Genomic DNA, 25404 nt, shown 5'->3' with positions numbered 1-25404 from the left:
TTCAGACGCCTGTGTGAGATACGACAGAGATGAGTCAGAAAGGCAAAGAAAAATGGAGAAAGAGGAGAGAATGAGAAGAATGAAGAGGAAAGAGATGAAAAGGTGAGTGAGAGGGTGAGTAAAAGAGGTGATTAGGCTGTAGCCTGAGGGGCAGCATGTGATTAGCGGTGGCTAGCCAGCGCGCTACCTGCTGCAGTAAACAGCCAGTTGATAAATGTGAAATATGGTCCCATTCCCACCTAACTGCCGCGCTACATTACGAGTGCACACAAATTACCGCTGCAGCGCCTCTACATAGTCCACATGAGAGGACGTGACGGCTGACATTACTCACTGGCTGAGCGCTGCACCAGTGACTTGTCCTGACTTGACACAAGGACTCGCTCACAGTGGAATGGATGTACAGTAGTAAAGATGTTAATTATCGGCTAAATGAACCACTGCATCACTGTTTTATGGCCTCCTCAATTCTGGCAGATGACATAAAATACTTTTAACACAGCATAGCGATTTTTGGAGCTGTAAATGTTTGAGGCATAAAAAATGCATCAGAACATTTGAAAGCAGGAGGAGAAACTCCTCAGTGAGGCAGATTTTAACCATATTTCACAGGGAGATGGAAGCAGTGCAAGCAGCACCAAATCACATCTGTGATGCTCTTTGAATGGGAGTGTGCCTGGAATACACTGACACAGGTAGGAGTAAATCCAAGCCCTTGATGTGACAAAATGTAAATGTCAACGCAGATACAGGAAATGTTAAGCATAGTGTTACTTTAGACGTCTTTATCAGGCATTTAATGGAGCTATATGGCGCTTTTGTCCAAAGCGCTTTACAATTCTGCCTCTCATTCATCCATTCACACATCGATGGCAGCGAGATAGCATGGAAGTTGCTGGCCTGACCATCCATTGGGGTTGACACATCGCCTTGTAGACAGGAGCTGGGGATCAAATCGCCAACCCTGTGATTAGTTCAGGGATGACCTGCTTTACCTCCTGAACCAGAGCTGGCCTTATACCAGAATGAGATACCTCGACTATTGGATGAATTGCCATGACATTTTGTTAAGCAACACAGTCTCAAAGCAGTTTGTGAAATAGTAACGAAATGTAATCTATTTGATTCGTGTACATAGACACGAATTTCCCTTTTTTTTTTCGTGACACTCAGCACGACTTTCAACAACGTATTTTTTGTGCGTTTCCATACGAATGTCCAGCAACACGTGACGCATGTGTCAATTTCCGCTCCAGGCTTTTCAAATAGAACTACTTAGTTAGCTTTCGGAAAAGATCGTGGTTTGGGTTTAAATAACACCGGAAGTGGCGTAACTTAAGTACGGAAGTTACGTGACAAATAAATTGACTTTGACAGGACACAAACTCCGGTCTGCTGGGCGCTGCAGTAATCGCGGCTATTTATTGGCTCCAGCTCCAATCGACAGTGATGGAAACATGACAGCCAGATGGACGCGCTAATTTTTGCCCCTTTTCCAGCCCGATGCTCTGCATGTTGAGTGAATATATATTAGGGCTGTCAAAGTTAACGTGATAATAATGTGTTAGCGCAAATTAATTTTAGTGTCACTAATTTCTTTAACACATTAATGCAACGTACAATTTCTAGGTTGTAGTGGACTCAGTTTAAAAGCTGGAGTGAAGATACTGGCATCACATGCACTACAAAATCTAAAGAATCCATCTGTACCAACCATGTCATACTAGCTTGTCACAAAGGAGGGATTTGGGCGAGGAAAAACTGTCTTGGTCATTTTCAAAGGGGTCCCTTGACCTCTGACCTCCAGATATGTGAATGTAAATAGGTTTTATGGGTACCCACGAGTCTCCCCTTTACAGACATGCCCACTTTATGATAATCACATGCAGTTTTTTTCATGCAGTATAAATGTGTTATTGTCTCCTATTCTAAAATAATGTATTTGAATATTTCTGCATACTGGGGTCCCTAAACAGTCTTGAATCACATAAATTGGGTATCACTGTAAAGATGACTCTTGTGGGTCCAATGAGCCCATCTGTATTCATGTGTGATGATGTTAGTCCCCATAGGAGACATTTCATCGTAGTGAGACCATATTCTGAAACCTGACCTCATTGATAAAATGACCTGTCGTGACCTCTAGGATAATCACAGCCTCATGAAACTCTACAGCCACAAACTAGAGACCTAGAGCATTCAGAGGATGGATGGATCAAACTAGAGACCTAGAGCATTCAGAGGATGGATGGATCAGACTAGAGACCTAGAGCATTCAGAGGATGGATGGATCAGACTAGAGAGCATTCAGAGGATGGATGGATCAAACTAGAGACCTAGAGCATTCAGAGGATGGATGGATCAGACTAGAGACCTAGAGCATTCAGAGGATGGATGGATCAGACTAGAGAGCATTCAGAGGATGGATGGATCAAACTAGAGACCTAGAGCATTCAGAGGATGGATGGATCAGACTAGAGACCTAGAGCATTCAGAGGATGGATGGATCAAACTAGAGACCTAGAGCATTCAGAGGATGGATGGATCAGACTAGAGACCTAGAGCATTCAGAGGATGGATGGCTTTCCTAGCTAGACTGACAATAGGGGGGTTTCTGAGCAGTTTACACAACACAAGTGCTCGCCATCCAATCGCCAAAAAATGCAATTCTTGCAGAAATCTGTGGGTATGACCATCATATACTGTGATCATAATGTTCTCAACACTTACACACATTTATCATTCATTTTAAATGATTAATTAATTCATGTTTATTCCTGATTTATGACTAGAACAACTCAACACACAGTGGTCCAGGTTCCCAGCTTTCAGATGATGTACACCACGTCTATGTGACATGTACTGTTGACCTGCTGTCTCCCCTAAAGACCCCCTAAAAAAGACAAAAACGGGTCTATTGTGGTTCTAAGAGGGTTAAGGTATATTTTGAACTGATAAAAAAATGTGTGATTAATTTGCGATTAATCGCAATTATTGCCCTACAAATACCCACAAGACTAACGCCTTAACCTTAGCTGTAATATTTATTGCTAATTAGCAAATGTTAGAATGCTAACATGTCAAACTAAAGGTTTGTTCATACTTGTACATGATGGTGAACGTGGTTTACATTCTACCTGCTAGACATCAGCATGTCACTGGGAGCATGTTAGCATACCAATCACTACACTTTACTGTTACTTCGGATCAAAAACAAACTCTGAACATCAACTTTTACTCATCGGACAATTTGGATTTCTTTTCCATCAGAGCCTCCCAGAGATCCTGTTACAATGAAGTAGAATTTGTATGAATTATAGTAAGAAGGCAAAGACAAACAAAGAAACAAAATGAATGTGTAAGATGTAAATCAGTACTGCAGCTCTGCCCTGACTCCCACACAGTTTTGTTATCCTGCTGCTTTTCTGCAGGCCAGTGTCCAGCAGCTGCTGCATTTAGCATTTATGGTTTCAATTTGTTTTGGACGCTATAATACACAAGCCACTTTACCTCTCAACTTTCCCTCCTGTTTGTTTGCAGTGTTAAAACATAGATATGATAAAACTGAGAATGTATGCTGCTGTATACCAAAAAAAGAGAGAAGCGAGTTCATGAATTTTTCAGGCGAGATGAAACACAAAGCCCCGAGGGTCTTATGAAGAAAACTTCAAACCAAACAAAGAGATAGCAGCAAATGAGAAAACAAGAAAAAAAGTCAAAATGACGAGTGAAGTGTCGGCTGAGTTAGATAACTGAATGTAAGTGACAACAGGAGCGTCAATGTAAACAGAACATGGAATTCGACACTCAAATATATGATTCAGCCATTTCTTTATGCTCCTACCAACATCCGTTCATCTGCTCTGCCCTGCTTGTTTATACATGCTGCACACTGCGAGGTGGGAGTTAGAAACAAGCGCGCTGGGAGGCTGGGACTCCGTTCAGCCGTGGCGGGGGCGCAGCTTAGTGGGCGAGGGGCCAATATGTCTTTTAACCTGTTTACACGGGGACCTCGCGCCGGCATTAAGGGCCCACAAGCAGCTTGAAAAAGGTTTAACTGGACATCCGATGCTAAATTTGTCGGAAAAAAGGGTAATGAGAGCAAGCGCTGTGCCAGGCTGGTTTTATTGTTGTTGTTTTTTCATCAAACATTAACTCCCAAGCTTTGGTATCCCATGATACCTTTACATTAAAAAGAAACGCTAGACAAGGCAGAATTTAGGTTTAGGTTGGATGTAGGGCTGTCAATCAATTCAAATATTTAATCCTAATTAATCACGAATGTCCATAGTTAATCACCATTAATCGCAAATTCATTGCACATTTTTTATCAGTTCAAAATGTACCTTAAAGGAAGATCCGTCAAGTATTTAAAACTCTTATTAACATGGGAGTGGGCTAACAGGCTTGCTTTGTTATGCAAATGTATGTATGAATGTTTTGCTGAAGGCCTGAACACCTAAGCTTTTGTTTCTTCCCAGCATTCAAATTAACTTATGCAATGGAACCTGAGCCGACCAGAAATTTATGGGGAATTCCCATTTTTTTGCTTTTGAGAAGGAGTGACAGGACATATGGGATGGGGAGAAATAGAGCAGCATGACGTGACAAAGGTCCCTGACCTAACTTGAACACGGGACTTAAAGGTGAAATATGTATTATTTCTGCTTTGAAATGTCTAAAAAACAACTAAACCTATGTTATATATTTTGTTTAGTTGTGTACTTACTCGCGTGATAATCCATGATTAATTGCAAATTAATCGCACATTAATTATCTCTTCAAAATTAACCTTAAAGGGAGATTGGTCAACTATTTAATACTCATTTCAACATGGGAGTGGGTAAATATGCTGCTTTATGCAAATGTATGTATATATTTATTATTGGAAATCAGTAAACAACACAAAGCAATGACAGATATTGTCCAGAAACCCTCACAGGTACTGCATTTAGCATAAAACAATATGCTCCAATCATAACATGGCAAACTGCAGCCCAACAGGCAACAACAGCTGTCGGTGTGTCAGTGTGCTGACTTGACTATGACTTGCCCCAAACTGCATGTGATTATCATAAAGTGGGTATGTCTGTAAAGGGGAGACTCCTGGGTACCCATAGAACCCATTTACATTCACATATCTTGAGGTCAGAGGTCAAGGGACCGCTTTGAAAACTGCCAGTTTTTCCTCGCCAAAATTTTGCGTACGTTTGGAGCGTTATTTAACCTCCTTTGCGACAAGCTAATATGACACGATTGGTACCGATGGAATCTTTAGGTTTTCTAGTTTCATATAATGCCGGTATCTTGTACTAGCTTTAAAAGCCCGCTAAAACCTAAAAAGTGTAAGTTGCATTGATGCGTTAAAGAAATTAGTGGCATTAAAACTAATTTGCGTGAAAGCGTTATTATGGCGGTAACTTGGACAGTCCTAGTGGGATTGAATCTGAATTAGTTGATAAATCCCTGAGTAGAAGATGACCTGATGTATCTTCCCAAAGAGGAAAAAGAGCAGATCAATTATCTGATAACCTTTACTTCGTCTGTGTGTGAGAGAGAAAAATGTGCATGTGACTTAAAAACGAAATATGCACATGTGTATGAGTGTAAATCCCTTTAGCAGCAGATTGTGTTAAAGTTGATCTCAAGAGCAGAAGAAGTCTAAGGACCGATATGAAGCTGAGCTGAACCTCAAATAAGGTGCCATTCATTTCAGCAACAAGTCAAAGAAAACATGCTGGAAAGGGAATTTCATTATAGTCCCTGAATCTACTTTCATGCCAAGTCAAATTCACTGTTCTCCAGAGCTCAATTTACTTTTCCATTCCATTTTCCATTTCGACTCAATTTCCATTGTGCCGTGCAAAAGTCCCACACTGGGACGTGACGGGGAGGCTGGGACATTACAAGGTTTATAACTTTAAATCAACAATGAGAAAGAGAGATGGGGGGGGGGAATCCCCAGTTTCACTTTCCCCATTCCTGAGGGGGTGGGAATGAGTTAATGGTTTTCCTGCTCGCACACAAACTGGCTGTCAGGACGCATGGTGGAGCCCGCCAATCACCTGAGAACAGGGGTAAGTGAGCGGGTTAGAGTTCAGTGTACGAGGAAAAGCACTTTAATGGCCTCAAGTGGCTCACGGCGTCTAACCCCCCCCCTCGCTACTGTCCTTTACACATCTGCAAATCTTTTTTACACTTGTTCTATTCTTGGACTTGGAGCTTTGGTCCCTGTCACCTTCCTCGTTTGAGGGCTTTCGCCCTGTCAAGGGGCAGCCTGAGGCCTTCCTCTCTGGTGCCGTCACATTCTCCTGGTCATTTATTTCCCCCTACGGTTTTTTCTCTCAAGCTTAGTCCTCATGGAAGTGTCATGGGATGGCAGTTTCTGTGTGTCAAACCATGCCACACTGTCCCAGCTACTGTCTGCAGCCTGCTGTAATGATCCAACGGAATACATCACTGATGCTGCCATCAGTCTCTAGATGCACAACTGACATACTGTACACAGGGGAAATACAGTATGGAAAATGGATATCATGATGATAGGATAAATACTAGGGCTGTCAATCCATTAAAATATTTTCAACCACCATTAATCACACATATTTTATCTGTTCAAAATGTACCTTAAAGAGGGTTTTGTCAAGTATTTAATCCTCTTATCAACATGGGAGTGTGCAAATATACTTGCTTTATGCAAATGTATGTATATATTTATGATTAGAAATTAATTAACAACACAAAACAATGACAATATTGTCCAGAAACCCTCACAGGTACTGCATTTAGCAACAGCTGTTGTTGCCTGTTGGAGTTGAGTTTGCTGGGTTATGATTTGAGCATATTTTGTATGTTAAATGCAGTTTTTAATTAATTGCGATTAAATATTTTAATCGATTGACAGCCCTATTAGTAAGTTGACTTTTACGTGAAAAAATAAAAACGATGAACGAACAGCAATGATGTGTTTTGAATAAAAGCCATACTGTAGGCAGCCATATAAACCTCCCACCTCGCCCTGCCTGAAGTCTAGCAGCTGTGCTAATGCTAACACCACAGGTAGTAGAGATGCAATACTACTGGTGAGTTGTTACCTATGAGAGAGTTTAGTGAAGAATAGGAGGACACCCGTCTCATCTTGTCGATGGTCTCAAAGGACAGGATGTACTCGTCATTGTCGGGGCTCCCCAGGGTGCTGCTGGCGCTGCTGCTGGTGCTCAGGTTACCAGGAGAGAAGGCTGCTGGTCCACCTGAATGAAGGACAACACACAGAACTGTTACCCTCAAATCCAATCAGCAAAAAAAACATGAGCATCATAAATGTAATGCGAGTGCGCGAGGAAGAAGAAGAGGCTCTTATTTTGTCTAGAAAGCACTTTGGCTGCTGTAAAAGTGCTGTATAAATAAAGTTTATTATGGTTATTATTGTTGTAAAAAAGCCAATAGCCAAATCAACATCCAATAAGGTGTGAGCGGTCCTTGTACTTGGAGGCTACATGCCGACACAAGAACTTGCTCATAATTTAATTTCAGCCGTCAGGCTCGGTCAGCTCCTGCTGTAACTCTCCTTATGACCAAACATTACTCCGACTCATACAAACCTAAAGGCCATGCATCCTCTAAACTGACTGCAGGCTGAAATGTGGAAATGGAGATTGGTGGAGAGTGGAAATACACTCTGCTCTGTGCTTATTGATGATAAACACCGCTGCATATTGGAATAAGCACTGAGAATGTGTGAATTAGAAACGGTGTCAGCAGTGGGTTACGCGCTTCACCAAGTGCCAGTGATTTAACTCCACTCAGGGCTTATGCATTACTCAGTCTGGCAGTGGTAGACAGCTAGCTTTAGCTGTCTGAGTCACAGCAGCGACACAAACAGGAGGCTGAGAGCTCAGAAGTGACAGCAGGTCATTTGGTCACCAAGCTGTGGACATAGATGTTAGGGTGATACGACTGCGCCTTAAATTATTACATGATTATCATGCTTAGCATTAGGACTATCTATCATAATTATGTTGTCATTTTTTTCAGGAACAAAATACTTTTACTGCTATAAATTGACAGTTAAAACTTCCTAATTTTCCACATTATTAGACGTAATACTTTCAAAAGTGCAGATCTTTAACTCAAACAATGCATGCACAAATTAAAACCAAGAACACTTGGAGCAAGTGCTCATTGTTTTGGAGGTGTAATGCATCCTTAGGGAAACCCCATAATCCCACAGCTCAGTGAGCTTGCTATCTATCAGTATCCATGGGGATGGATGTTTCCTTCTCATGGTTGAGAGCAGTGAGTACGTCCCACAGTGTTTACCCTGCCCCTGTTTGAGCTCCTCTCAACAAGCCTACAGTTAGTCCAGCACCATGGACAGCTCCCAGTCCCCACTGGTGATCAGACAGGCTTAGTGAGGTCTGCACACGCGCTGGACTGATCTGGGCTGAGCCGAGACAAAGGAGCACAGCTCCATGTTTGTTGTCCCCGTTTGCTCCCTCCTTCTTTTTTGGTAAATATGTGAATAAGGATAAACCCGCAAGAATGCCTGCTTCCTGAATCTGCATCTGATCGGTGCCAACAGCTGGGATTGAAATGATGAAATTATAAAATTCCCAATGTGCCACTGAGTTTGTCACTGCGGCAGATATCTGTGGGACCATGGCGAGGCAACAAGATAGAAGAAAGAAGATTAGTAGCAGAGCAACAACTATTAAACCTATGTCCGATATCAATGAGGAGCTTGATAAAGCAGAACCCAATTTGGATATGTTGGAGGAATATTGGGAAGAGTTGCTTCATAAACAACGTATCCTACAGCCGTGGTTCTCCACCAGGGGTCCTTGAAGGAGATCCAGGTGGTCACCAGAAAAATGGGGAATAGTTTATTTTCCCTATTTAAAGCAGTAGTGGGTAGAATTGGAGCAAATATGATTAAAAAAAGGTATTTCTGTAAAACAGTCATCCTGACAGTAGTGCATGAGACAGGTAAACTGAAAAAAATCCTGTTCCTCTGTGTCCTCCGGTGCTCCTAACGGCATCTGCAAGATTTCACAGACCTGAGGAAAACAACCAATCAGAGCTGAGCTGGAGCCTTCCGTCTCTGAGCAGCTGTCAATCACTCACTTACTCTGATCAAACTGTCAAACTAGCAGAGCTGATCAAATATGAATCAATATTGTGTTACTGTAATGCCTATTTCTCTCCTCAGATGTTCTCAGAATCATCTTGTAGTGTACCGTTTAGCTGTAAAATGAGAAAGTTTGTGACCCGGCAGCCATGTTGAGATCAGTTGAGGAAATACAAAGCTCCGCCCAGTAGCCAGAGCACAGCCAATAGGAACGCTCTCTCTCTGAAATGACCTGTGATTGGTCAAAGTCTCCCGTCACAGGCTAGATGTTCTAAAGTCTGAAAACAGAGCCATGAGGAGGAGTAGAAGTCTAGTTTTCTCTCAGAACACTTGAATTACAATATGCTGAAAGGTTATTATGGAATTTTTGTGCAATGATGCCAAAAACATTCTGCCTACTGCAGCTTTAATTCAGTGAGTCATTGACTATTCTGATCAAAGGTTTCACTTCCTCCATGGTTATCTCCTCAGCTGTTGTTGATAACTATAGAGTTCTGGTCTTCATCATAACAACCAACATCTTTTTTCGATGGAGGTCCCTGAAATAAAATATTATCAAATGGGGTTCTGTGACCTCGTGTGTATCAATTTAGGGGTCCTTGACATGAAAAGGGTTGAGAACCACTGCTCTACAGGACTATGATAAAGAGATTGGGGAGAAAACTGGGATTCACTAATGCCTAAATCAGAGTCAGGGCAATTTGAACCCTACCATTAAACTGCTAAAATTTTGTAATTGAAAAATTCCCAGGAGACATTAGCCAATTAAAAAGGTCTTTGGAGTCTGAAGCAGTAATTGACTGACCTTAATTAAAGAAAAGCTGACATGTTTAACTTCTTTAAATCCCTTTTGTTGGGTACTGCTGCTTGATCCCTGAATGTAGAGTCCTCCTTAGCTGCAAGTGTTACTTTATGTGGAGTGACCATAGACTGTATATAAGAAGTGGATGTAGTCACCGCGATGTCGCCCTTTGGTTTGTGGACTAAAGTTTTGAAGCCTTGAGTTCGGCATTTTGGCAGTTGCCATCTTGGTTTTTGGCTGCAGCCATCTTTTTTGCAACCAGAAGTGACACGAGAGGGTGGAGCTAAGTACAACCGAACACTGAACAAAAGCCTTTGCACACCAAGTCCTTATTTTTTTTGTCGATAGCTTCTTGCCAATGTCATTCATTCATTAGCCCCGTTTGGGACTAGTACTGTCCATCGCACCCACGTAATTATTCAGTTTTGTCTTGTACTGCTTACGGAAAAAAAACAGACTTGGTGTGCAAAGACCTTAAACATTTTTTAGGCGACCAAAAAAGTTATAATTAACTTTCAGGCAGTGAGAACACACTGTGAAAGAGTTAAAATTCTAAGACGAAAACACGGACAACTCCCAGACCGGACAACGCCTTGGTAGCAACCTGTCAATCACAAGGTAGCCCCGCCCTAAAGCATCCCCTGCTTTATGGTCTATCTGACTCTAAATGGGACCATCATTTACTAAATGAACATCATGCTGTATTGAAGAAGACTTGAAACTAGTGACTGAGACCATAAACTCATGTTTACAATTTTTACTGAGGGAATAAATCAAGTGAGAAGTAGGGTCATTTTCTCAAAGACTTCTATACAATCAGACTTCTTTTAGCAACCAGAGGAATCGCCCCCTGCTGGCTTTTAGAAAGAATGCAGGTTTAAGGCACTTCAGCATTGGCTTCACTTCTCAGCTGCCTGGGAGTAACACTATAGCAGATTGGGACTGCTTTGGGAAAGGGCCTAAGTTCACCACTGAAGAGGGAGCATTATTTTGGAATCCAAAATCTTGATCAAGTTTACTACACAACTAAATTGTGCAGTTACAATAAATGGCCCATGTGTGTTCTGGCATTTATCCACAACACACATTTATAAGACATGGAAGAGGAGCAGTTTCCAGTTTCTACCAGTTACTGCACTTGAGAGCTGGACTGGAATAAATAACACACCACAAACTGGTCACAACCTCTCTGCTGGTTGTAAAAGCTCTTCTTAATGCTCACTGAGTCCGTCTCATGAATGGAAATGATAGAATGAAGAAGTAGAAGAAGTAAGCCTGAGGACTCTTACGTCCACGGTCCAAAGCCAAAAACCTAATGAAATGTGCTAATGGTCTCTCCTTGGATTCATTTCTGTCATTCGGCTGACTAAATCTTCTTCTTTGTCTTCATTCAGTCCTCCTACAGATTCATCTAAATTCCGGCTTCATCTTATTTATCTCTCTCCCATCTGCCTTATTTTCGCTCTCGCTCCATTTCCCAGCACTCCCCCCCTCCTACCCTCTTCATTGAGGTTGAGGTTCTGCAGGCTCTTGTTCAGGTTGCGGGCAGTGGTAGCAGCTCGAATGTTGGTGTAGGAGTTGACCGATCGCAGGCGTGGGATGGCCGGGCTGTCCCTCACTGGAGTCAGGTTACCGGGCTCTGGACGTAAACACAGGAGGACATCAATCAGGTCAGAACCAGGACAATAGTGTACGGTTAGAATAAGTAACACTTCATTATCAGACTAGATTCTTACTGATCAGACTGGATTAGTTCAAGGGAGGCACTGTTTTTTCAATACCTGGAAAAGCATTTGACCAGGTGGAGTGGAGTTTCCTTTGAATTTTCAAATTTCTAAACTTAATTTCTTTGGTGAAACTGTTGTACACACGTCCTTTGGCGTGTACAATTCAGGTATTTCCTTCTTCGGAAAGGGACAAAACGGGGTCTTGGAGGAAGGACCCCCTTCCTCTATTACTTTTCGATCTGGTAATTAACTCTCTTGCTATTTCATTACGATACAGCCCTCTAGCCCTTTTGGTGCCCTTGGCGAAATTTGGATTTGGAGCCCCCCACTGCTGCCTCTATAGCGCTTTTCTAGTCTTCAGACCACTCAAAGCGCTTTACACTACATGTCAGTATTCACCCATTCACACACCCATTCATACACTGATGGCAGAGGCTGCTAAGGTGCCAACTTTGCCCATCAGGATCTAATCTAAATACTCATTCACACACCGATGGCTATTCCTTCGGGAGCAATTTGGGGTTAAGTGTCTTGCTCAAGGACACATCGACATGTGACCCGGAGCAGCCGGGGATCGAACCACCGACCTTCCGATTGATGGACAACCTGCTCTACCCTCTGAGCCACAGCCGCCCTGCATATGGCAGCGATACCGCTCTAGCGTTAGGGTTCAGCCCCCCAGAACCCTAACCCTAGCCCCATAAACCGCAACACACATCAGACATCACAGTGGATCTAAGACAAAAATTAAGATTTGTATTTTCATAATAAACTGTATTTATTATAATTTAAATAAACAGTTGGTCCCTGATATTGTAGTCTTAAAAGTGTTTAGTCAGTTTCACTACAATTTACACTTTTATTAACAAATAAGTGGCCGGGCAGATGAAAAAGTGTGAGAAAGACAGTTACAGGAGTGAAAAGTGTATTTCTTTCTTTCTTTATTTGTTACCTCAATGCAGAAAATGATGAAAGGTGGCATTTATCTATTTATTTTTTTAGATGGCGACCAGCGCCACTCAGAAGGTGGCGCCCTAGGCAACCGCCTGTATGTCCTATGTCTTAAACCGTCCATGCATTTGAAGGTATAACTTTCACTGTAGAGTAGCGTTATATGCAGATGACCTTCTCCTATTTGTCAGAAACCCCGTATCTTCAGCTCCTTACGTTCTGGCTAAACTGGATCAATTTGAAAAATTGTCTGACTTTAAACTAAATTAAGGGAAAAGTGAATTATATCAACCCAGCTGCACAAAAAAATAGGAGAATTAGTTCTCACTTGGCATAGTGGTCCCTACTGTAGATCCTATGACCTCCTCATTAGATCTAATCTAACCCTTTTCACGTTCTAGTATTCTCTGCCTTGAAAATCGTTATTGATAGCCCAGCCACCAGTCCTGTCGTATGCAGTATGTTTAAAATATGTTCACGATTTAGGAATTACTATGGCCTACAAAGTCCTTTGATTACTATTTTTTTACCTGAGCACTGACAGATCTGGCATTTTGTGCCTGGCATGGAAATGGGATTCAACTTATTAATGTGTATATAAATGGAGTTTTTGCATCTTCTGAACAATTTGCAATAAAATAAAATGTACCACACACCCACTTTCATCAATATTTACAACTGATGAGTTTCATCAAAAAGCAGTTCAGCACATTTATACTACTTCAACACTTTGTCATCATTTCATGCGGAAACCAAGGGTATGATCTCTCCGATTTACAAATTCATTGGTGAGTTGAATCCCCAGTCTATGGATATATTAGAAGTGCAATGGGAACCTTTCAGGGAATATGGAGGTATGCTTGAAAAAAAAAAAAAAAATCCACTTCTATAGCTTTCTTCAAATGGTCTGCATTCTTGCTCTAAAATCCAGTCAGTTTGCAAATATGAACTGTGTGTGTGTGTGTGTGTGTGTGTGTCTACAGTACCTGTGGTGTTGGCTGGTGACGGCACCGTGTAGTTCTTCTCCTCTTCTATAAATTGGAGTGCGACTGTACAGAAGTTGCTTTCATATTGGACCACCAGGTGACTCAGTGCTACTACCAGCTCCTGTCAAACGGGAAACAATGGGACACATAATGATGACCCTGTTCCACTGATTAGGATTTTCTTTTCTTGATATCTTCAAGCCAAGCAGGATTTTTCCAGCTATAATGGTGACAAGAGTATTAAACCTCAAACATAAATATTATATTACAGTGGAAACCGCCTCCAGTGATCACTGTTACAGTAGAAATCGCTTATAGTGATAAAAAGATATAATGCTGTTTGAATAATGAAGTAATCAAGAAATCCACTTGCAGTGTTAATTTAGGGTCTTTTTAAACATAACATATGTAAAAATAATATATATATATTTTATATTCTATTTTCATATCATAGTTTCCACTCGCATCAGGCATTTTACTTGATTGTCTCACTATCACATGCATGTGATACTCTAATAAACTGTGTGTATTTTGTGTGTGTTATTGTGCTGCAGTGACCTTGCGGACCACGGGGCTGCCATCGTTGATGAGCTGGGCCAGCATCATGGCCACGTTGTGGTCGATGGTGGTGGAGTGGTCCGTCCTCTCAGCAGAGTTTCCCACAAACGTCCCCAGAGCAAAGACGGCCGCACACCTCACCTGCAAGCGGCACAACAAACACAACAACACTTTCAACTTCATTTCCCCTTAGTTCAATAAATAATAAACAAACACAAGGTTGAAGCCATTTTTGATGCGGTTGGATGTTGTGTCAATCGGATCTCCCTTTATTGAAGCACAGCTCTGCCTTTTTTAACTGTTTGAAGTCCTGAACCTTAACCCACCAAAATCTAATCCGCTCATCCGAAAATCCAAGTGTACCCTTTGTGACAAATCTGAAGAAATTCTCTCCAGGTGTTCCTGAGAATGGGATGGACGTCAGGTCACAGTGACCTTGACCTTTGACCACCAAAATCTAATCAGTTCATCCTTGAGTGGACGTTTATGCCAAATTTGAAGAAATTTTCTCCAGGTGTACCTGAGATATCACGTTCACAAAAATGGACCGTACAAACTCCGGCCATGGCTGTCGCCGGCCCGGAGGCATACAAATTTTGGGTTTTAAAGTCATTTTGGTTCAATTTTCTCTCAATGTATCACTATGAAATGCACTGGAGATGATCAGTGCTGTGTGCTCCAGTGAGCTGCCTTTTGTCACTAAAACTCATTACTTTCTCTGCCCGCTTCATTGGATGTTTAATCCAAACTTGCCATCGCACAGAAGGAATTTTCTATGAGGGGACTGGATTCACAAACTGCCCAAATATTCATTCTTGTGCTGTAATTTGGTTCATATTGTTTGTTGTGGTGACAGAAAACATGTTTGTTGTTGTCGCAGGCATGAAGATGCATCATCATCATAACAGCTACTTTCTAATCTTGTGATGCAGCTGCACACAGATGTTGCTTTGATATGGCTTGCTCCGCTCCAATTAAAATGATCAGCTGAAACATGTCGGTTGAACATATTGTAATGTTCTTTCTAAGACCTGGAATAAAAGAAAGTCATAAAAGCACTGTAACTTAAAACCAAATGAAAACACAAGACGATAATACTGGAAAGCATCTTAATGGGCCAACTTCACTCAGGCAGACAGCCTTCAGCTAGTTCTACCATCTACACTGAGATGTGTTGATTTACATCCATGCTGTTTTTGGAAGCCATAGTAAGTGATGTTGTTATATTACATAGCCTTATATTATAAACAATATTTAATACAAATTACTGAGCAGCAGTAACTCTGGTTGCATTTGTGTTTTGTTTTGTTGAAACATATTTGTCTTATGATTGGTGTGTAGAGGGGTAGAGGGGTTCCATACAATATGAGTACCGGAACCCCCCGACACCGCCCAGCAGAATGACCTGAATACTTTTGGGACATGTCAACTTTCTGACGTGTAAAAACCTTTTTTTTAGGGCTAATAACACATTAACGCAAATTCGTTGACACTAATTTATTTAACGCATTAATGCAATTTGCGCTTCTTAGGTTTTAGCTTTTAAAGCTAGAACAAGATACTGGCATCACATGAAACTAGAAAACCTAAAGATTCCAACGGTACCAAATGTCATACTTGCATGTCGTAAAGGAGGTTAAACAACGCTCCAAAGTTACACTAAATGTTGGAAAAACTGGCAGTTTCAAAGGGGTTCCTTGACCTCTGACCTCCAGATATGTTAATGTAAATGGGTTCTATGGGTACCCACGAGTCTCCCCTTTACAGACACGCCCACTTTATGATAATCACATGCAGTTTGGGGCAAGTCATAAAGTCAGCACACTGACACACTGACAGCTGTTGTTGCCTGTTGGGCTACAGTTTGCCATGTTATGATTGGAGCATATTTTTTATGCTAAATGTAGTACCTGTGAGGGTTTCTGGACAATATCTGTCATTGTTTTGTGTTGTTCATTGATTTACAATAATAAATATATACATACATTTGCTAAAGCAAGCTAATTTGCCAAACAAATCTCCCTTTAAAAGGGACTGTTTGTATCTTCTTATACGTATAAATCATTGCGGGTCGGTGTCCCATGCGCGCTCGCGTGTGGCTACGCTGTTCAGACTCAGACTCCAACACAAACTACATGGAAGCACCAAAACTACAAAGTTGTATCTCGTGAAGCCCGTCTGTTAAACAGTGTTGGCCGCGGTCGGAGGACGCGGGGGAGACCGTAGCTTTGGTCTCCAGGACCGGAGTCTCTGCTGTACTCTGCTCCTCTGCCTGCTTGCCTTCACTCACACACCGCGCTCGTTCTCGCTATTTCACTTCACTCTCACGTGCATGCACGCACACTCCACACTGCAGAAGAGTTAGTTTAGCTCTGAGAATATCTAGTGAATGTACAGTGGACGTTTGTGCAGAAATAACTGCTGCAGCTCCTCCAGACCAACAGAGGTTTCCCATGTCTTGTGAAGTGACGGGGCTCCGCAGAGAGAAACGTTATCGTCTCCGACCAAAACTCCGGTGTCTCCCCTGTTCCCTCCGGCCGCGGTCGGGAGACTGAGGCAGGAAAAGCCAACACTAGGATCAGCATTGATTCACGGAGAGACCTTCGTCTGGTCAGCTAACATTACTGCCAAGCAGCTGAAATGTAGAGTGATATTGTGCTTTTAGGTGACGTGTGTCTCCTCACTGTGTTGAGTGATGCTCATTCATGTCTATGTAGAGCGAGCACAAGCGCAAGCAACAGGACGCTGACTTTAGTTGACTTTCTGTTAACAAGCATTTCTGATTCTTACAAACAGTCCCTTTAAGGTACATTTTGAACAGCTAAAAAATGTGTGATTAATTGTGATCAATCGCGGTTCACTATGGACAATCACGCGATTAAAACTTGTAATCAATTGACAGCCCTAAATATGAGTGCTCTATATGTGTGTGTTTGTGCTGTAGTGACTTGCAAACTATGACTAAACAACAGTGTCATCTCAGCTGTGTCCCTTCACACTTTTCTTTAAACTTAATTAAACTCTCTGCTTGGTCACAGATCTCTGCTCCCCCTTTCTCTTTCTGTCACCCTTCAACTACTCATCACCTTCTCCACTCATTTCCACGAGGATCTGTGGGAACACATGCACACACCCACACACACCCCCACACACACACACCCACACAGACTGATAGAGATACTGCAGCATGGGAAGAGTCTCAATCTAACACCTGAGGAGAATCTTAAGAGTCTCCAGTGGCCTTAAATATAAACACACTCTAAATTCTTAAAGTAAAATACATGAACAACCTGGAAATGCAGCTGGGAAAGTATAAGTACTTAGTGCATGTGTGGATGTGTGTGCAAACCTCAGTTTCAACCCTACTGCCAGAGCAGCTGTCTGTCCACGGGAATGAGGAAGTAACTGCTGGAAACAGATGTTCCTTGTGTGTGCATGTGTGTGTGTGTGTGTGTGTGCATGTGTTTGTGTGCTTGTGTGTGTGCTTGTGTGTGTGTGTGTGTGTGCATGTGTGTGTGTGCTTGTGTGTGTGTGTGTGTGTGTGTGTGTGTGTGTGTGTGTGTGTGTGTGTGTGTGTGTGTGCGCGTGTATGTGTGTGTGTGTGTGTGTGTGTGTGTGTTTGTGGGTGTGTGAATGCATGCAAATATGTGCAGTGTGTGAGTGAGGGCACCAAGTGTCTGGGTGAACTTCAGGGCAAACTCTGCCTCGCTGTCCCTCTGGTCCACACACGAGCCAGCTGACCGTCCTGTTTGAATATGATTGGTCCAAACTGTTTGGGCCTGTGTATGTTTACTTTCTTTCACAAAACTGACTCTTATTAGTCGGTATTAATAGATTAGACTTGCAGAACATCTGTGTATACCAGAGAATTCCTTGACACTTTTCCATTGTCTGTAATTTGCCGTCTTGTTTTGAATACAAGATCAGATTTTGTTCTGTGTTAAGTAGGGCTATCAAAGTAACGCAAATTTGGTTTAACGCCATTCATTTCTTAAACGCATTAATGCAACTTGCGCTTTTTAGGTTTTAGCTTTTCAAGCTAGAACAAGATACTGGCATCACATGAAACTAGAAAACCTAAAGAATCCATCAGTACCAAATGTCATACTTGCATGTCGTGAAGGAGGTTAAACAACGCTCCAAAGTTACACTAAATGTTGGCAAGGAAAAACTGGCAGTTTCAAAGGGGTCCCTTGACCTCTGACCTCCAGATATGTGAATGTAAATGGGTTCTATGGGTACCCACGAGTCTCCCCTTTACAGACATGCCCACTTTATGATAATCACATGCAGTTTGGGGCAAGTCATAGTCAAGTCAGCACACTGACACACTGACAGCTGTTGTTGCCTGTTGGGCTGCAGTTTGACATGTTATGATTTCAGCATATTTTTTATGTTAAATGCATAACATTTTGTGTCGTTAATTGATTTCAAATAATAAATATATATATTTGCATAAAGTAAGCATGGTATTAAATACTTGACAAATCTCCTCTTAAGGTACATTTTGAACAGATAAAGAATGTGTAATTAATCACGATTAACTACGAACAATCATGGGATTAATCTGGATTCAATATTTTCATGGACTGACAGCCCTAGTGTTAACACTTATGAGCCCTGTTTTCATGGCAGTACAACGACCAGTGCATATCCCACGTCACCCAGCCCTTTTGCACTTTGCATTGCTGCACATACATGAACCAAAAGAGGTGTGCTTGGAGCTGCTCATGCTGTCCGTGCGCCTTAGATCTACCAGTTTGCATTGCTCGTACGGCTTCTTCCTGTATTTCCCTTTTTGCAGTGCGGAACTTGGAAAATGATCAAAAACATCTCCTCGTATTTTTTTCAAACGTAGCTGAACTCTGGTATGAACCTCCATCTCACCTCAGGGATGGGATCCGACAGCAGGGTGTAGAGTTTCTCGTGGGCGCTGTCCCGAACCCCGCACCAGCGCGCTGGGTCAAAGTTCTGCCAGATACGGCCCAGGCAAATGGCCACCCACTGGCGAAGCAGGGGATGGGGGTCCGACAGCTGCTCCAGGCAGTTGGCTATTAGGTTGCCCTGCAGACAGGCCTCCTGGTGGGGGAGAGGAGATGGAGTGATGCAGAATGAAGAATGTGAGATGTTTTACATTGAGGTTTTAACCCTCTGAGACCCACAATAGACTCATTTTAGTCTTTTTTAGGGGGTTACGGGGGTTCTTTAGGGAGGTACAGGGTACGGGGGTTCTTTAGGGGGAGATAGCAGGTCAACAGTAGATGCCACATATAAGTGGTGTACATCATCTGAAAGCTGGAAACCTGAAGATTAATTTGAGATGCAGCTCAAACTTAAATTAGCTAAAACTAGAAACTAGACCTCCGCCAAGGTGCCTGACTCTAAAAACAGATCCCAGCTCACAGCTGGCGGTACTGTGAGGTTGGTCGGCTTATTGTTAACACGGTGTGTTTCTGTGTAACGTATCGACGGCTGCCTCTCTCATTCAGCAGCCTTCAGCACCTCGGAGTCTCGCCACACATCCACACACGTATCTCTCTGCTCGCAGAAGGAAGAAGGTGGGGTCACACGTCATCAACGCGTCATCAGCTACACTGCGCATGTGTTATACCCTGTGGTCTTAATGCTCAGGCTGATCAGAATTCTTAAAAAAAAATCCTGAATCCAGATCATGATCCGGATCGCCACCAAAATTGAATGGATTGTTCATTGTGCCACACACCACCCCTCCAAAACATTTCATTCAAATCCATCACAGACTTTTGGAGTAATCTTGCTAACAGACAAACAGACAGACCAACGAGGCCTTTGGCCTTGGCGGACGTAATAAATGTTGAAAGTGTATATGGTCTAAAAACATGATGATAGAAGTATATGATGGTCATCCCCATGCTCTATTATGTCTCATTAGCTGTTGCAGCAATTTTTGGGTTGATACCATTTGTTACACAGATTTGGTGCTAAATTTAACCATTTTTTACCACTGGAGAATTGATAAAACTGATCAATAATCCATCCAAAATACCACATTAAGACACCAAGTCCTTGAGGAACACCATAGAAAAAGCCATGCTGTGATTTGGAATCAAAAACTTTTGACATTTGGAGATTTCTGCAAGAATTACATTTTTCGGCAATTGGATGGCGAGCACTTCTGTTGCGTAAACTACTCAGAAACCCCCTTATTGTCAATGTAGCTAGGCAAGCCATCCATCCTCTGAATGCTCTAGGTCTCTAGTCTGATTCATCCATCCTCTGAATGCTCTAGGTCTCTAGTCTGATCCATCCATCCTCTGAATGCTCTAGGTCTCTAGTCTGATCCATCCATCCTCTGAATGCTCTAGGTCTCTAGTTTGATCCATCCATCCTCTGAATGCTCTAGGTCTCTAGTCTGATCCATCCATCCTCTGAATGCTCTAGGTCTCTAGTCTGATCCATCCATCCTCTGAATGTTCTAGGTCTCTAGTTTGATCCATCCATCCTCTGAATGCTCTAGGTCTCTAGTCTGATCCATCCATCCTCTGAATGCTCTAGATCTCTAGTCTGATCCATCCATCCTCTGAATGCTCTAGGTCTCTAGTCTGATCCATCCATCCTCTGAATGCTCTAGGTCTCTAGTTTGATCCATCCATCCTCTGAATGCTCTAGGTCTCTAGTTTGATCCATCCATCCTCTGAATGCTCTAGGTCTCTAGTTTGATCCATCCATCCTCTGAATGTTCTAGGTCTCTAGTTTGTGGCTGTAAAGTTTCATGAGGCTGTGATATCCTAGAGGTCACCACAGGTCATTTTATACAGTGAAGTGAAATTTTAAAAAATGGTCTCACTACAATGAAATGTCTCCTATGGGGACTAACATCATCACACATGAATACAGTTGGACTCATTGAATCCACAAGAGTCTCAGCTTTACAGTGATACACAATTTATGGAATTCTAAGACTTTTTAGGGACCCCAGTATGCAGAAATATTCAGATACACCATTTTTAGAAAAGGCGTGGTAGGGATACCTACTGTACATACATTAAAGAAGATGTAAGAGGATTTTAAGGACTGTGAGGTATGAAGTAATAATGGTGGCGAGGCCATTTGTGTAAGATATAATTTCCCATGAGTCACCACCTATTAAAAACACTCTGGTCTTGAAAGTGTGGTAGTCAACACTGACCTGCTAGCATTTCATTTTTAATAAAAATGACAATATGTGCATTATACATCAGCCTTAATCCTCCTGAGCAGCACAGAGGCTCCGGGCTGAGAGCACATTTGTACATCATTAGTCCGTTAATCACCACTAACCTGTAACCTCAAATTGTGATGGACAAAAAGATTATGAGGTGTGTAGCAGTATGACTTTATTCCTTTGAACCCCTTCAGCCCTCCTCACATCTCTTTTTTGTTAACAAAAGGTAATTGGTCCATCAAGGTTTGAGGCAGTCTGAAGTCCTCTATTCAAAATCCTTTTCAAACTTTCTTTTTGATTGAATCAATTTGTGCAGAGTATTAACAAGTACTCTCCTTTTCTTCTTTTTAGTTGCCTTCAGGTTTCTTCTTTTCATGAGGTACCACAAATGCAGTGCGTTGGTTGACTGTAAAGGATGCTGAACTTCGTGAAAAGTAAGAAAATGTGTGTGTCAACCATTACAGAAATACAGGCCCAGTTGGAACTACCTGTACCACAATGACTTCCATGGTAAGTCAACGTAATGGATATTTCAACAGCATTAATTCCATCGAACTATGAACAAAGAACGTATATTGATAAGAAGTCAATTGTTCGTTCCATTGCAACATCAGCGCCCAGCAGCAGAGCTACGCTTCCGCCATTTTGGACTGAAAGCGACTACCGGACGCCAGTAAAACGTCCACCTACCAAGTGACGTACAAAAGTTAAACAATATTTTTTCTATTCTCTTGTCATATATTTAATATCGCTACCAAAATGGCCTGCATTGAACAATAAGAATATTATAAATATGCATACTGTTAAGGAATTATTCCTTATATTGAAACCATTTGCTGGGTACCCCAGGTCACTGGTCAGTCTCTAGCCGTGTCCCACTACCCCCCAGTACATGTTGAAGGCCTCTGATAATTGGCCAGCCTGTTTTTTTATGTACCTCCCAATGTCAGCGCAAAGGGGGTGTCTCACACAACAGTGGCAGACATGCACACATTCCTGACTCACTGATATCCATGTGTTGTTTTGTAGACATTTACCATGTTTGGGTAATCTTGCCTGTTTGTGTCTTAGGAGAGGCTCCTCAGAATTGAGTTAACTGCACACTTGTTGACTTGTTGACTTGTATTTGCTGACTCAATTCTCCTTGAATTCAAGTCATAAATAAACCTCCAGTATAAGTCATTCCTGATCTCCGGTCCACTTTTTCAGTCTCCAATTAATTGCTCTAAAAAATTCCTCCACACATCCTATTAAAGCTTCACTAGGCAGTATATTTTTGGCATCATTGGGCAAAAATCCCATAATACCCTTTCTATATATAAAAAATCCCATAATAACCTGAGAGCAGCTCAAGCAGCTGTGGTTGACAAGAGCCCCGGTTGAAACCCTTCTGCAGGTGAAGGCTAATGTAGTCTCCACTGCCCCACTCAGGTGAAGCGTACAGGCTAAGGGGCGAAACGCTTGTGACCCTGAGATACCTGCTGAAGATGCAGAAGGGTTCCCAACAATGTGAATGCTCTGACCACCCTGCCACCAATGAATACTATTTAGAGGAGGAACTTGCAACACCATGTCCTAAGTTGCTCCTGCAGTTTCTGCTTGTAGCAAAGCATCTCTGATGTTTATTTCACCTTCAGCATATTGTAATTCAAGTGTTCTGAGAGATAACTAGACTTCTGCTCCTCCTCATGGCTCTGTTTACAGGCTTTAGAACATCTAGCCCGTGATGGGAGACTTTGACCAATCACAGGTCATTTCAGAGAGAGAGCGTTTCAATTGGCTGTGCTCTGGTCATGTGACCAGAACTTGGTGTTCCTTCAACAGATTTCAAAATGGCGGTGGCATCAAAAACATTCTCATTTTACAGCTAAACAGTACACTACAAGATGATTCTGAGAACATTTGATGAGGGAAATAGACATTACAGTAACAGAATATTGATTCATATTTGATCAGCGCTGCCTAGTTTGACCGTTTAGTCGGAGTTTGCGAGTGATTGACAGCCGGCTCTCATAGACGGCAGCTGGACAGCAGACCTCAGATCAGCTCTTGCTGCTTGTTTTCCTCCGGTCTGTGAAATCTTGCAGATGCCGTTAGGAGCACAGGACACCGGAGGAACATGATTTTCTTTCAGGTTACCTGTTTCATGAACTACTGTCACGATATAGCGACTGTTTTTATAAAAATAACTTTTTTTAATCATATTTACTCCAATCTCGCCTACTTCAGCTTTAACCATTTACTTACTTATTTATTTATTTAACTTTTTTGCCCGGCTGCTTCCCAGAGGAGCAGAAAGTGAGCGATGGACGATAAATGGAAGTTAGAAAAATCCAACACACAGATTTTGAGAGCAATCTCACATTTTTTCATGTCATGTCTCCAAAATGGAGTCCAATAGACCACAGACCATGGATCTATAAGAGACTGTGCTCTGTACTTTTGTCCTGCGTGTTAGTAAATAGCCTACAACTACAATAAATCCTGTTGATGAAATGCTACTAGCACTACTAGCTACTGGCCGATAGCCGGTTGTTTGGGAACAGAGACGTTAATACATCCACCACGATACAGGCTGACAGCATACAGCCCATGGGTGTATTAGAAGATAATAAAAGTGATGAATTACAGCCAATATATCCATTATTACAGCCGCATACAGCTAGCAAGACGCTGGCAGAACCAGATATGTCATATGAGCGCGCAGGGCGGTGCAGTCCCGTGGGTCTGATGACCGTTCATTATGGTGAGGAAAATAACTCTGGATTCAGCTGTTAGTTTATTTTTACAACTTTTAGGACATAATGATTTAAATGAGGGATATTTAAGTGTTCCTACTGAGAAGTTGATTTACCCCCAAAAATGTATCCTCTGATTTACAGACGTCCCTTTATACAGTACATCCATTGCCACAGTCCAAAATGGCGGCAGTGCTACAGCACCATCTAGCAGCTGTTGTCAAAAAGGCACCAGAGTTTCATCTCTTTTCTTCTAGATTATTTGCTATGAAGCACGGAATCTCTGTCTGTGAGTTATTAACATATCTCAAGAACCGCTCAGCCGGTCAAATTTGGTGCAATTTGGACACGTTCAATATTAACAATCTTTGAATAAACAAGAGACCAGCGTCGTATGGAGAAGCGGGGCGGGGCTTCAGGGCTCTGCAGTGGGCACACCGCGGCTCATTGACTGCAGTTCACAGCAGTTCGCTGCTGTATCTTGGATATAGCCAGCTAACGCAACATGGATGCTGGATAACGTTACACCTAGGGGTGCAAGAAAATATATCGCGATATTATGTTTTGGGATACTGTATCCATTCTCTGAAACACTGTATCAAATCTTAATTAACCTCTGCTATTATGTCTTTAGGAGCCTCAACTTTAAAGCTACAGTGAATCTAATGGTATTGTATAAAACTAGAAGGAATCCATCGGTAGCAACCATGTCATATTTTTATGTTGCTAAATAACGCTGCAAAGTTAGGCTAAATTTTGGTGAGGAAAAACTGGCATGGCCATTTTCAAAGGGGTCCCTTGACCTCTGACACCCAGATATGTAAATGGGTTCTATGGGTACCCACGAGTCTCCCCTTTACAGACATGTCCACTTTATGATAATCACATGCAGCTTTTTGAATGCAGTACAAATGTGTTATTTTCGCCTATTCTAAAATAATGTATTTGAATATTTCTGCATCCTGGGGTCCCTAAACAGTCTTGGAATTACATACATTGGGTATCTCTGTAAAGCTGAGACTCTTGTAGATCCAATGAGCCCAACTGTATTCATGTGTGATGATGTTAGTCCCCATAGGAGACATTTCATTGTAGTGAGACCATTTAGTGAAACTTGACCTCACTGTATAAATGACCTGTGGTGACCTCTAGGATAATCACAGCCTCATGAAACTTTATAGCCACAAACTAGAGACCTAGAGCATTCAGAGGATGGATGGATCAGACTAGAGACTTAGAGCATTCAGAGGATGGATGGATCAAACTAGAGATCTAGAGCATTCAGAGGATGGATGGATCAAACTAGAGACCTAGAGCATTCAGAGGATGGAT

General features: G+C 42.1%; 1 protein-coding gene across 8 annotated transcripts in view; it reads right to left on the bottom strand.

Moving 5' to 3' along the window:
* rptor (regulatory associated protein of MTOR, complex 1) overlaps positions 1–25404 on the bottom strand; it is a 270013-nt gene that overhangs the window by 59274 nt on the left and 185335 nt on the right. For 5 of the 8 annotated variants that reach the window (XM_074631008.1, XM_074631011.1, XM_074631009.1 and 2 more), the window contains 6 exons: positions 19039–19230; positions 14152–14292; positions 13594–13714; positions 13138–13167; positions 11428–11568; positions 7095–7250 (listed from right to left, as the gene is read on the bottom strand). In XM_074631008.1, coding sequence (XP_074487109.1) covers positions 7095–7250; positions 11428–11568; positions 13138–13167; positions 13594–13714; positions 14152–14292; positions 19039–19230 — 781 coding nt within the window. The remainder of the gene's footprint in view (positions 1–7094; positions 7251–11427; positions 11569–13137; positions 13168–13593; positions 13715–14151; positions 14293–19038; positions 19231–25404) is intronic. The other 3 variants (XM_074631010.1, XM_074631012.1, XM_074631014.1) reach the window with 1 other exon arrangement.

This window comes from Sebastes fasciatus, chromosome 3 (genome assembly GCF_043250625.1).
Source record: "Sebastes fasciatus isolate fSebFas1 chromosome 3, fSebFas1.pri, whole genome shotgun sequence".
NCBI lineage: Eukaryota > Metazoa > Chordata > Actinopteri > Perciformes > Sebastidae > Sebastes > Sebastes fasciatus.
This window is presented reverse-complemented; position numbering and strand designations above follow the sequence as displayed.